This window comes from Rhinichthys klamathensis, unplaced genomic scaffold (genome assembly GCF_029890125.1).
Source record: "Rhinichthys klamathensis goyatoka isolate OS25496 unplaced genomic scaffold, OSU_Roscu_1.1 h1tg000137l_1, whole genome shotgun sequence".
NCBI lineage: Eukaryota > Metazoa > Chordata > Actinopteri > Cypriniformes > Leuciscidae > Rhinichthys > Rhinichthys klamathensis.
In genome coordinates, this window is record NW_026606672.1 from 109,673 (window position 1) to 123,462 (window position 13,790).

The 13,790-nt window shown below is 36.3% G+C and overlaps 2 protein-coding genes across 2 annotated transcripts; both read right to left on the minus strand.

Moving 5' to 3' along the window:
* Window positions 1-1,411: 1,411 nt before the first annotated feature.
* usf1l (upstream transcription factor 1, like) lies at window positions 1,412-7,425 on the minus strand. The gene is made up of 11 exons (XM_056257336.1): window positions 7,360-7,425; window positions 6,802-6,859; window positions 6,520-6,566; window positions 6,020-6,138; window positions 5,819-5,944; window positions 4,698-4,845; window positions 3,569-3,623; window positions 3,408-3,466; window positions 3,220-3,314; window positions 2,503-2,631; window positions 1,412-2,166 (listed from the first exon to the last, which is right to left on the minus strand). The coding sequence occupies exons 2-11, from the start codon at window positions 6,804-6,806 to the stop codon at window positions 2,080-2,082; spliced, it is 870 nt and encodes a 289-aa protein (XP_056113311.1). The 5' UTR covers window positions 6,807-6,859; window positions 7,360-7,425; the 3' UTR covers window positions 1,412-2,079.
* An 853-nt stretch (window positions 7,426-8,278) lies between these two features.
* thy1 (Thy-1 cell surface antigen) lies at window positions 8,279-10,021 on the minus strand. Its single transcript, XM_056257340.1, has 4 exons — window positions 10,003-10,021; window positions 9,144-9,226; window positions 8,607-8,930; window positions 8,279-8,381 (listed from the first exon to the last, which is right to left on the minus strand). Exons 2-4 carry the CDS (start codon window positions 9,205-9,207, stop codon window positions 8,281-8,283), a joined length of 489 nt encoding a protein of 162 aa, XP_056113315.1. The 5' UTR covers window positions 9,208-9,226; window positions 10,003-10,021; the 3' UTR covers window positions 8,279-8,280.
* Between the last annotated feature and the right edge of the window lie 3,769 nt (window positions 10,022-13,790).

Genomic DNA, 13,790 nt, shown 5'->3' on the forward strand with positions numbered 1-13,790 from the left:
AACTAACCCACTGGTGTCACATGGACTACTTTGATGATGTCTCTATTTCCTTTCTGGACAAGGACAGTATACCGTGTATACATTTTCAATGGAGGGACAGAAAGCTCTCGGACTAAATCTAAAATATCTTAAACTCTTAAAGTCTTACGGGCTTGGGACGACATGAGGGTGAGTCATTAATGACATCATTTTCATTTTTGGGTGAACTAACCCTTTAAGTTTATCAAGCGACGAGAATACTTTTTGTGCCAAAAAAACAAAAATAACGACTTTATTCAACTATTCATTTCCTTCTCTGTGGGCCTCGAGTTAGTTCACGTAGTGTTAAACCGCAGCACTTCTGGTTGTACGTCACACGCATCACACACATGACCAGCGTTGGCCAATAGTGAGCCTACATGTGACGTACAACACAGAAGCGCTTCGCTGTAACACTACGTGAACTGTCTCGAGGCCCACAGAGAAGGAAATGTATAGTTGAATAAAGTCGTTATTTTTGTTAGTTTTTTGCGCACAAAAAGTATTCTCGTCGCTTGAAAGACTTAAGATTGAGCCACTGTAGTCACTTGGACTATTTTAACGATGACTTTAATAACTTTTCAATTTTCAATCCCTTAGAAGCCTATGGAGGAGTGATCCAGCTCTCAGATTTAATCAAAAATATCTTAATTTGTGTTCTGAAGATGAACGAAAGTCTTACGGATTGTAACAACATGAGGGTGAGTAATTACTGACAGAATTTTCATTTTGGGGTGAACTATCCCTTTAATATGTCATTTTTGTGATCAAATATGAGTTTTAAGGGATAAAATTATTGACTACAGGGGGACTTTAAGAGACTTCTGCTGTGATGTATGTGTTATATAATAACAAGTGACATGATGTGAAGGCCAAGTATGTAAACCCTCTAAATTTGTCCTCTCTATCATATTTTAACCCATCCAAGTTAGTGCACACACATTAAGAGCAGTGAGAAGTGAAGACACACACTGCAAACCGTGGATGCACACAAACGGAGCAGTGTCTGGGGAGCGATTGGTGCCTTGCACAGGGGCACCTCAGTCATGAGTATTGAGCGTGGAAGAGAGCACTGTTCATTCACTCCCACCTACACCGAATCTGAGACCTTCAGGTTACAAGTCCAACTGTTAACCTGTAACCATTAGGCCACAACTGTATTAAACAGTTATATCTATATTAACTGTATTTTGGTGTATTATACATAAACCCCCAAAAAACTCTTACTCATGTCTGGTATAGTTTCTTGTACAGAAGCTCTATGCATGGTTTGCTCCAGCCAACCCTTCCACACTCTCCCGATGTATACTATGGCTCTTGATAGAGGAATATGGGAATCTGCTGTATTAACAGACATTAGAACAACATTGGCTGCTTTGTTAATAATTTGTAATTGTTTATTTATCATTTAAAATCATGTTTCAGTTCCAACAAATCTGTGCACTTGTGCTGGTTCACCAAGACAGGTAATTAAATCAACAAACTTACCCAGAGTTTCCATTTAAAATGTCAAAATTGTACTAAGAACCTTTATATGAGGTTCAACAAAGACAATGTCATGTAAAAAATGTGTGGAAATTCACTGGTGATGTGTACTTTTCATAATTGCAATATAAATGACCAAAACTGGTCCCAGTTGATTGTCCAGTGCGTAGGAAATGGTTTTATCAACAACTTCTGACTGAATGGACATAATTTTTTATTTTTTTCTTAAAGAACCCAATGAAAGTCAACAAACTAAACAAATTCCAAAAACAAAAACATACCTGAAACACCCCCACAGTAGTTCTAAAAAAGTAAAGTCCTTCTTTAGACACAGATCTACAAATATACAGATCTGACAATTATACACAATTTCAGTGCAGTTATAATACCAGATCACCCTGAAAAGAATCTGAAACAATCAATGGCTGTGTGTGTAAAGTCAAACAATAGAAGAGGGAAAGAGAAAGTTTGTGTCCACCGTGAGAATGATTTCTTACACGTAATTTCAAACCTGTATAAACGGAATTAATGAAAAGACCACAGCCTGTGAATCTTGTATATTGGATCTGCAGTCCTTCACTGAGAGTCCATTGATGCCGCCACTATGCCGTGCTGTCTCAACTGGTTTCTGATCATCTGATTCTTTGATTTCCACTCTTCCATCTGTGTGTGTGGGTGGAAGTGAGGGATTAGAGAGAGAGAATGATTGCTAGAGGTAAGAAAACTCTATTTTCCATTCTCTTCAAAACATCCATACCACCACATAAAAGTGCAGTACTGCTAAATGTTTGACATTAGAATTACTATTAGTAGCAGCATTGTTGTTCTTGTGGATATAGAGGAAGTGTTGGTAGCTGGTAATCATCCTGTATTGTTCATTAATTTACAAAACACTTGATAATAAAAATATACTTGCAAAATCAGTACTATGAAATGAAATAAAATGTTCAGATTGCTCTTTAATATGGAGTGTGAAGCTTTTGCTGGCACATGAAATACCTCTTGTTTGAGAAGCTGATTGTCCAACCTCAGTCTATCCACAGTATTAAGCTCCTCCTCCAGTCGTGCGTTGCTCTGACGCAGCTCCTGGATATAGTCACATGCCTTCGACAAGATCCCACCTTTACTCTACATGGAAGACCAAAAGAAAATCTGAATAACCAGGACTCTCAATCTATTTACATGTTGGTGCACAAGAATTTTGATGTACAAGGAACTGTCACATTAAAAAAAGTTTAAAAAATACAAAAAGACAGAAATGTGAGGTGGGTGGCTCGTTTCAATGTGAGTGCTATACTTGTCAAAAAAGTATTAGTTAAATTTTATCCGTTTCATAACAATCAAGTAAATTATATTTACAGTAGGTGTATGTAATTGGTAGAAGAACATATAAGTCAAAGGGCAATACCAACAATACTAATGTGTGTCCAGGAATGTATTTATACCACGCAGTGTGTGTGTTTTTAATCATTTTTATCAGTTACAGTCATTATATCTCGCAGAGATATAGTAGTGTAGTAAGATTACATTTATTTGAATTAATGAATTATAGCATTAATTTGAATTAAACGGTATTTATGCACACCTTCCAGAGCCAATCAGAATCGAATATTCAGACACACCATGGTATAAACAACATTTTTTTTTAAATACATTACAACTTTGAATAAAACATTCAAACGAGATACTGCTAGTGCTTGTTCTAACAAAGCTTACTTGACTGTTCTTGGTTGCATCCAAATTGCAGTCGGGGATGGTTTTGGAAAGCTGGACAATCCAATTGTTGATCTTGTCCCTCCGTCTGCGTTCCACTGAGGGCAGAAAACGAAAGCTTACATTAAGATGGATCATTCAGGGAATGGATTATGAGGTGGAGCTGCTGATTTCAAATGAAACAGAATAACCTTCATTGTGTTGAGCCCTCCGTTTGTCATCCCTGGAAACGCGCTGTGTTCCCGACTTACTGTAAAGGAGGATATAGGATTGGTTGAAGAAGTTGAAAAGAAAAAGATTACAGTGATTGGACATGTGGTTTTATGTAGGCTATGTGATAAGAGATGACAACCTCTGCTGTGTTGTGGCTAGAACATCCTGAGGTGACATCATTACATAGAGTTGACCTGCAAGAAAAGGAAGAAAGGTAATTGAATCTATATATTGATGATATTTTGCATCATAAGACATACAATATAATTAAAAGTTGGTAACTTTCAACTTTTAGCTGTATATAATGTAGAAAATCCATATATTTTTCTGCAACCAAATAACATTTTATACGCTCCCATTCAAAAGTTTTGGGTTGGTAAGATTTATTTAAGATGTTTTTGAAAGAAGTATTTATCAAAGAAATACAGTTAAAACAGTAATATTTAGAAATATTATTACAATTTTAAATATTTTGAACTATTTAAAAATTACATTTATTTCTGATTTGGCAAAGCTGAATTTTCAGCATCATTACTCCAGTCTCACATGATCCTTCAGAAATCCTAATATGTGACCCTGGATCACAAAACCAGTCACAAGTAGCACGGGTATATTTGTGGCAATAGCCAACAATACATTGTATGGGTCAAAATTATCTATTTTTCTTTTATGCCAAAAATTATTAGGATATTAAGAAAAGATCATATTCCATGAATATGTTTTGTAAATTTCCTGCCGTAAATATATAAAACATTTATTTTTGTGAGTGAATGCAGCACAATCGCGAACATAAATGGACAATTTTAAAGCCAATTTTCTCAATGTTTCGATTTTTTTGCACCCTTAGATTCAAATAGTTGTATCTCGGCTAAATATTGCCCTATCCTAATAAACCACAAATCAATGGAAAGCTTATTTATTCAGCTTTCAGATGATGTATAAATCTCAATTTAAAAAAACTGACCCATGTGACTGGTTTTGTGGTCCAGGGTCACATATGCTGATTTGCTGATCAAGAAACCATTCTTATTTTTTAATCAGTGTTAAAACAAAACATATGCTGCATAATACTTTGGATTATTTTAATAGAAAGTTAAAAAGAAAAGCATTTATTTGAAAGAAATATTTTGTAACAATACAAATGTCTTTACTGTCACTGATCAATTTAACGCATCCTTGCTGAATAAAAGCATGCATTTCTTTCAACAACAACAAAAAAAAAAGTCACCAAAGTTTTGAACGGTAGTATAAATGGAGTTTGGCATTACCTGTAGGGGTGGGCTGAGATAGTACCGAATCAGCTGTGTGGAGATTGGTTACCATGGTACCAGCAGATGTGTCAGAGATGGTGGCAGGATAGTAGTATTGAGTTTCAGACGTCTCCCCCTCTAGACTCTCAGACTGAGAGATTACAGCCTATAACCACATGCACACAAGCACTTACTAAAGCCGCTTTTCCATCTTCCACTTTTCCATCATTGGGCCGAACGGATCTCAGAATGTTAAAGGTGCATAGCGCAAGTCTCTGAGATTTTGCAGAACTATGCCCCCCTCTGGCGAAAAGCGAAACTGCCTTACTGTCTTTGTCTTACGTGGAGTTTGCGTTGGGGTTTATGAACTACAAGCCGGTTCTTTGAATCCATCTTCTACTTTTGTCGCTCGAGTTGTCTTCGCTGATACGAAGAATCGCGGCGAATACACAAACCTGCCAGACACAGCCAAGAAAGGAGCGTGAACGCGCATGACGTCACGCCCAGTCTCACGTTCCGGCCCGAATCCCTCTTATTTATTTTACTGTACAGGATTATATATGCAATCGCAGTGATCAGAGAAGGGCTCATTCAGCCCATCAGGCAATTGTTTAAGCATGTATGGGTTAGAAAAACAGGGATTTTAACATGAAATGTTGCGCAATGCACCTTTAAGGAACAGCGCTGATCGGGCTGGTAGAATGCGTGTAAGTGACGTTGCAACTCAGGATTGGTCACTTGTCTGTTGCCTGGCTATCAGTTTCTTTGTAGCTGGCTATTAGCACGCTATTCGAGTGGCATAAACAAATTAATAATAAAATTAAAAGAAATATCTAAACATCCTCCATAATGCGGTCGCCATGTACATCTAATATCGTCTGTAAACTCTTGCGCAATGACTTACACATTTCTATTACATTCCAAAGAGCTCCATTATCAGCCCCACAGTGGAAAATGAAACCATATCCACACTGGCTAGACCGGATCAGCACAGAATGGAATGGTTAAGCAAAGAGAATCGGTTTGGCCCGATGGTGGAAAAACGGCTTAGCACAACTACCTCTCTTACATGCATAGATATATATGTTTGTTTTCAGCAACAAACTCAAATTTATATACCCGTTAAAAAAAAGTAATACCTGGGTTACAGGTGGTATTGCTGCCTGTGTTGCGGTTGGAAACCCAGTCACCACACTGACTGCAGCAGCTCCATCCGCCTGTCCTTCTACCTGCCCATCAGCCAAGTGGATTACCCGGTAGGTTACCTGAACCAGGGAGGTCAAGGGGTTAATCATCACGTCTCAGTTTCTATATTTACTATGCATACATATGCCACTTACCTGACCCCCTGTTCCTTCCGTTTTGAAAAGATGATACTTAATTTGCTGATCTGTGGAAAATGCGGTAGCTGGCTGGATGGTTGTGATAGTCAGTGGGTCATCCACCGTTTCATCAACACCTGGGAAAGCAGCACATAGAGGTTATTGTTTGGTGACCCTCTCTGTTTGGTCCAACAACTCCTAAAACAACTGGAAATAAATTTAGTGTGTCAATTCCAACATGTTTTTGTTGTTGTCTTTGCAGTTGAGAGGTCAGATACCGGGGGTTTTCAGTCTTGTTAGAGAAAATGTGAAGTTTGTTTCTTGAATTGCAGATACATGTACTGTGGGGACTTTATTTAGCACTATATGGTGCTATAAAGGCTGCAAGCTGTCACAACTAAACTGAAAATAAACACTGGCTGTTACCAAGCATTTTATTATGCTGTTAATTTATGTAGACACACTACGAACTAAATTGACAAAGGAACTTGTGGGACAGTTCAATTCAAACATCTCACCGTCCTGCAGCATGGGAGAATCTTCAGGATCATGACTTTTCTGTTCTCTAAAAAAAGGAAACAAAAGATATATTTTAGATATAAATGCTAATATTACAACACTAAAAAAAGTTGTGTTCAAAACATAAATGCAATAATCACACTAATGGTCTGTACTGTTTTTTCAGGGTATGCAATGTCAACGTAAAAAAAAAAACAGTGTACTGTGCTTTACAGGAGAGTCGATTTCAGAAATGTAATGAGAATAAAATGTGACTCAAAGACACTGATGATGAAACTCGCCTCATATTTGTGAGTGAATCGTGATCTGGGTTTTGTGGTCCTCAAACGTAAACATCCACTGTAAAATCACAACATATAGTAACAACAGGAATAGAAAAGAGCACATTTAATACATCGACTTTGCACTAATGCACTCGAGTAACGTTAGATCCTGCTCTTAGAAATGTTCAAAAAGCAGGTGTGGCGCCGGCATGTTATGATTTTTTTACGCCGCTGCGTTAAAAGTCCCACCACACTAATCTGTTGAAAAACCGCCCGGAAAGCCATAAAAAGCTCACTTTGCTAACTGATAACCGGCACGTTGTCCACCAGCTCTTTTTTGTAACTCATGAATGTTATATTATTTATATAAACACCACTAAAATTACGACTAATTTGGCCAACAAAAAACAAAACAAAAACTGACAAAAAGCAGCATTTAGCATTTGAGCTAAGCAAACAAAGAAGCGTGAAAAACATCCCACAAAAGAGTTTCAGAATGATTCAGAACACATGACTAATAAACCATATTATCGTTTCACAAATATATATTATTCCTTAGTAACATTTAATAGTTACCCGTTTATCCCGAGAAGCAAACGTTCAAGAAACATACCCTCTCTGCGCATGTGCAGCAGTGTTTTTATTTAACTCTTAGTCACTAGAGGGCGCCATACACAGCGTCATCATTTTACTTGCGTGCTGAACTAAGTTTATTAAGGTAGTTTGATGAGAATTATTCATTTGTTTTGGGAATGTGTGTATTGCAAAATCTTTTGGGTTGACTTCTCAAATTTTGTTAAATTTCATTTTAAATTTGTCCTTAACTTGCTACTTTTTCTTGCCAAATGTTATGTTCACAAGTGTACATTATCAAAGAAAACTCCTTTTTTTAATTCTTAAGAAAGATTTTGATATGTATCGAAGTTCTTTGAAGAACTCTAAAAACTCCACTGCATGTAAGACTCTGAAATGGTGTCAATCTTTTAAGCTAGTTTAAATGTTACGTAAGTTTATGTAATGTAACCCTTTGTATTGGGTCTAGTTTGTTATTGTCCTAATTTGTTTGTTTTTACTGCATAATAAAAAAAATTAAATAAACTAAGTTTATTAGGGCATGTTTGTAAGGCTAGTCACACAAAAAAAAAAGTGCTAAAACAAACTTTCACCACACATAACATGTTTCCAATCAGAGTACAAATTTTATTTTAGAATTTACTCATGCCAAACAGTGGGTTCACTTGACAACTTCATAAAGCATGATTCAAAGTACGCGATTTTACATTGTATTTAAGGGACATGCATCACATAGCAGTGTTATTTACATCAGCATCAACCGAACCAATGGATATGACGATTAAAAAATTGCTCTCAATATCTGTACACCCTGATTTCTGAGAAAACACATGAACATGGTATTTTTGTTGCATGGTGTAGTACAAGCTAGAGGATTTAGAATTTGGTTTTTAATTTGGAGTCATACAGAGAGATCCATTCCACTCAAAGAAGCTCTGACAAGAGTGGGAAAGTGAGGAAAGCTAGCAGGAGTGCTGCTCCACTGTGCTGCACAACACACCAGGCAGAACAGGTCTGAAGCTTACCTGGAAAAAACAAAGCAAAAACCAGCAGCATTATCAACCTCAGTCAGTCATTGATTCAGTGGAATATTTCCATAGAAATAAAAGTACACAGAAAAGACTAACGTATGCTTCCTTGTCAATTCCAAGCAATTAATTTGACAATCATTTACCAACGCAGATAAAAAAGCAGCTTAATTAAAATTATTACGGACTGTTATTTTCTTTAAGAAAAGTAAGACGTCTTACTCTTGTCCACAGTTGCCACGACTGACACTGGTGAGGCAGTCTGTTTGATGAAACAAGTGTAGTTTGTGGGTTTGTCAGCTGAGAAACCTTTCAAATACAGCTCACATGTGGTATTGGAAATGGAGACATTGGCACGGTTCTTGAAGGTGCTGTCTGGTGTGATGCTGCTGTTGCTATGGCCAATCAACTTGTTCTCAGTCATGTAGTAGCAAGTCTTCAGGAGCTTGGGGTCTGTAGCTGGAACGAACTTGCAGGACATCTGCAGGTTTTGGTCCTTAGTCAAGCAGGATGAAATCTGAAGAGAAGTCTGGCCAGAAGCAACACCTAGAAAAATTATAATACCAATTTAGCCGAAGTTTGAGCCGAAACTGGTACAAGACAGTCATGTGCATTTAATAGGATCAGATAACATTACTTAATATGCAAATATGGCTTTGGTGTAACTTGAGGAAATTCATAAAACAGAAAAAAGGAAGAGGAACAACACATGTTCTTTTTTCTATTATACGAGCGTGAGATGAAAAAGTGTCAATTTACCTAACAGGAAAAAAGTGGCAAACGCAGTACAGCACATCATCCTGACCACAGTACACATCTGCATATTAGGCACACAAAAGAACCTGGAGAACAAACACATGACAAGTCACTCACAACACAAAGTAATACTAAATACCTCAGTATATACTATTTGTAGCATGCTTAAAACATGAGCATTAATTACTTTTCAGGAGTTTAAGTGTTCACCTATGCTATTTAATTTGTATGTGCATGAGGCTCGGGGTGTGGGGATGAGGGTAATCTAGGATATATGTTCCTGCCAATTAGTTCATAAAAAACATAAAAAATAAATAAAAATTCACAGCCAGCAGAAAATGTATCAATATGGGTGGGGTCATGACATTTTGGAGCACATACAAACAAGCATAAAAAGTATTATTGTAACAAAAGCACACATACAGGCTACTACATGAGCCAAACTTGCACACACAGTGATCGGTCAGAAACCACTCAGAGACTGATATATCTGAAGAACTCTACAAGGCACGGTATCTCTTATCTTATGCAAGACTGAACTCGTGAAGAATCTTTTGAAATGGCATGTCGCAAAGACATCCTTCGGCAAGAATTCAGCTCGTGTTTCTGAAATAAAATTAGTTTAATAATAATAGTAATAATGTGATTTTAACGTGGCTTTTCGCCTGCCATTTAATGCGATTGGTGTTTTTTCCCCAAACTTAATTGCACTTTAACGAGGCATACACAGAATTCAAGGTAGCCCATCCAGTCCCATTTTTTGTCTGGGTGGCTTTGAGGAGTAATGGGGACCAGACACGCGCAAGTTACGTTTCTAGTGGCGTCTTTAGCGGGGTGCAGATGAGTTTGTTGCGGTTCTTACCTTATCTTTTCTGCTTTCGGATGCTGGAGCTGTTGGTCCGTTATCGAGGCAACTCCCTCAATGATCACTTGATGAAGACAGAGTGAGACGGTGAGGTTAAGTAGCCCTAAGGGCGGATGCACGCCCATATAGGCTATCACGCTGTGTCATTATAATAAACCACGACCTCCCCATTATGACCAGCTGAAACTTGTGTAGCTACAATTTGTTGTTTAAGAAATTAACAAGATAGAGTTTGTGTAACCTGGACAAATTCATGTAACCTAACTAAAGTTGGGAGCATTACAATGAAAAGATAGCTACATACATTTGAGGTCGCCACGCCCTTTAAAGGTGCTTATTTTATTGTGCACAAATACACACACACACATTGGTCAAGCTTTTCTTTCTCTCGAGATTGTGTTAATAAAGGAGTCTTTAGAGTTCTGGCAAGAACTTACGGGCTCCATTTTGTAAGTTCAGAGAACTTTTGAAAAGGTGCCTAGTTTCCACAGGGTTCTGCCAGTGTAGTAGTCTGAGTTTCTGCCTCAAATGTCTGTTCATGTTTACACAAAGGTTCCCGCGGATCCTTAAAAAGTCTTAGCCTAAATTAGATTTTTAAAATGCAAGGCCATAAAAAGTCTTATTTTTTTTACTTATGAAAGGTCTTACATTTTAGATGACACGTTGACTTAGACGTATCTAAATGCTTTCCAAATTAAAACTTATAGAAGTGTGCGATATGTATTGTCTATGGTGATATTGTAATCATTGTTTTAACTAGTACGAGGCATGCGAGCTGACATCGCATTTGTCTCTCGTGCTTTGCTTTCACTGCGTGATCAGTGCAATTGTAACATGTCCCCAAATTAGTTTTTGTCTTATATTTATATCATAATGTTATAGAATATCACATGATGAGCAATAGTGCCGTTCTGTGTTAGCCTGGATGCCAGCCCAAACCCCGCCCACAACATTTTTTGGTCGGGTCTGACTAGAATATGAGTATGACGAAGGCTAGTTCTGTGTCACCTCTGCACTGCAAAGATGGATTTTAATTGAATGATTTCATTTGACTGGTAACAGTGGTACTGTGTTATTATTCTAATATAATTTAATTTGAATGTAAGAAATTAACATAAAAGGTGATGCATACCTCTAAATAAGTTTTGAAAAAAATGTCCAGGTGAAAATGCCCCTGGAAATCAATTTAAGGTTGCAAATATTGCCCCTTAATAAAAATGTTAATTTCTGTCACTGCTGTGAACTGACCACCGCATAGGATATCAAAAATATGAATATCTTCGTGAGTCTGCTGTCAACAACAGGCCTAAACCAGCCATGGTACCAGTACAAAAACACAATCAGTAAAATATCATCTAATTATCAACAAAACTTTGAAGATATAGAGATATATTTTTGTCAATATTGCACACTCCTAATGTAAGGTATTAATTTTGATTTCTTCAGGTGTTAAAAAGCCTTAAATTTGACTTTAAAAAGTGTGCAGCAACCCTGTTACTGTAAAAATTCTAATTCAACCTAATTTAAGCCCAAAAAGAAGCAACGATGTTTCGTTTCTCACCAGTTATAGACAAACGTCACCAGTGTGAAGTAAAGACACATTGCTAAAATATAGTGGATAAAGCATTAATTTAAAACATTAAAATATATTAATATGCCTAAATGTAATAACATAAGAATTTTCTGTGTATGTCTGGAACTGATTTAAATAATTTATTATAAAATAAATGCATACGATTTACTGACAATATCATGCACAGATTACAGTTATTTATTGGTGGTAACTTAAGGTTATTTGCGTCATATTAGGTTATATTAGATTATTTTTTCACTGCACACATATTTAATCTCCTAAATTCTCATTCGTCTCACACAATGTATTTAAACAGTAAGATAAAAAAAAATATGCTTAATTTTTTGGATTTTTTTTTATCAACCACTAAATTATGTGAAATGACCTCCTTAGTGACACTGGTGGTTATGGCCCTGCACTATTTTCTGCAAAGTTGATTTGACATTATATTATGAAAAGTGCTATAAATATAAATCTATTATTTTCATAATATAAATATTTTCCAGATAATATTTTAACAACTTGTTTTTGCTTCAGAACAAGGACATAAAATAAAACCCAATTATTTAATTTTGGAAACAAGGGCCTGGTTTCACAGACAGGTCTTAAATTAAGCCAGGATTAGGCTTTAGTTAAATTAGGACATTTAGGTAGCTTTTATAAACGTGTCTTAGAAGAGAAAAAACTATGGCACATATACATATTTTAAGATATATCAGTGTAAGTTGCTTTCAGTTTAAACATTTTAAACATGCATTTTAGTCTGGGACTAGTCTTAAGCCTCGTCTGGGAAACCGGGGGGAGGTGCTGTATGTCATGCTTACTATTTGTAGTTAGGTGATCCCTCTTAAGGGTATCATCATATTTCGGGGTCCTCAGCATTTAAAGTTTGAAAACTGGTTTAAAATGGGTTTCTGATCAACTGATCAACTCTGTCTCTTCCAAAATATTGTTACATTTCTGAAAAAGCTATCAGAATAATTGAAATCGTTCATAACAAATACCCAGCACTTTTACATTCTAAAAAGTGTTTTAAATGCAACATAAATAAAAAGATCTGCACAGGTTACACTCTGCATTCCTTTATTGTTTTCTGTGATATTTCTCAGTATAGATCCTTCAAAAAATAAGACAAAGCATTGGAAAGAGATACAGTGAAAGAAGGGAAGACAAAGGTTTTCCTTACAAATATAAGTGCGTGAAATTTGCATGTTGCTTGATCATTTTGCTATGCAGCCTTTGAGAGTCATTATGGCCAAAATGAAACAGACAAAAGCACTACATTGCAAAAACTCAGATTGTACCTTAAGTCAACCTAAGGCACTTAAGGTTAGTGCAAGGAAGTATGTACGAAAAGCAGCTAAACATGTGAAAGCAAATTAAACGTGTGCATACAGCAGCTGCACTGTGCATGTTAGCGCAATGGAAGACATAAATACTTGTAAGAGTGCATCAAAATGCTTATTCATATAATCTTGATAGTCTCATTCTTATGCACTTGTGTTCTGTACCAGGCCTGTATCATTCTTTCCCTTGAAACGTTACTGGAAAAGTGTTTGTGTATACAGGATATTTAGTTGCATCATGTGTGAGTGCTGTAATATAATATGTCCACAGTGGTGATGTCCTTCAGACAGAGCTGTCCTTATACAGGTAATAAACAGAGGTGCGAAGACAATGAAAAAGTAGTATAACGCATTTTGCACTGGACAAATTGCAAGGATCGATTAACCAGCCAACTGATCAATGAGATTATAGTTTACTCTTACGATGATTTCACTCAATTATTTCTATAAATATTACAAAAATGTCAGCAATAAAAAGTATATCTTTTTGAGCTATTACATGACTTGACTTAAAGGAAGCACATAATTGGATACTGTATAAAGGTCCTAGCCATGTATCAAAACAATAATATATATTTCTTATAACAGAGAATCCTTTAGGTGATACATATTTTGGATGCCTGATAAACTCAGGCTTCAGCATACTTTTTGATGCTGTTCTTCATCTGAATTCAATGCCATTGACAAACATGCTACAATCAATAATACTAATCTTAGGAAACGATAATTTCATTAAACAGTTGCAATAATTGCTGTTGCAAATGTCTTGTTTGTAAATGTTCAGATTGAAGTATTTTAAAACTGTGTACACTACTGTTCAAATGTTTTGAGTCGTTAGGATTTTTAAAATGTTTTTTTTTAAAATA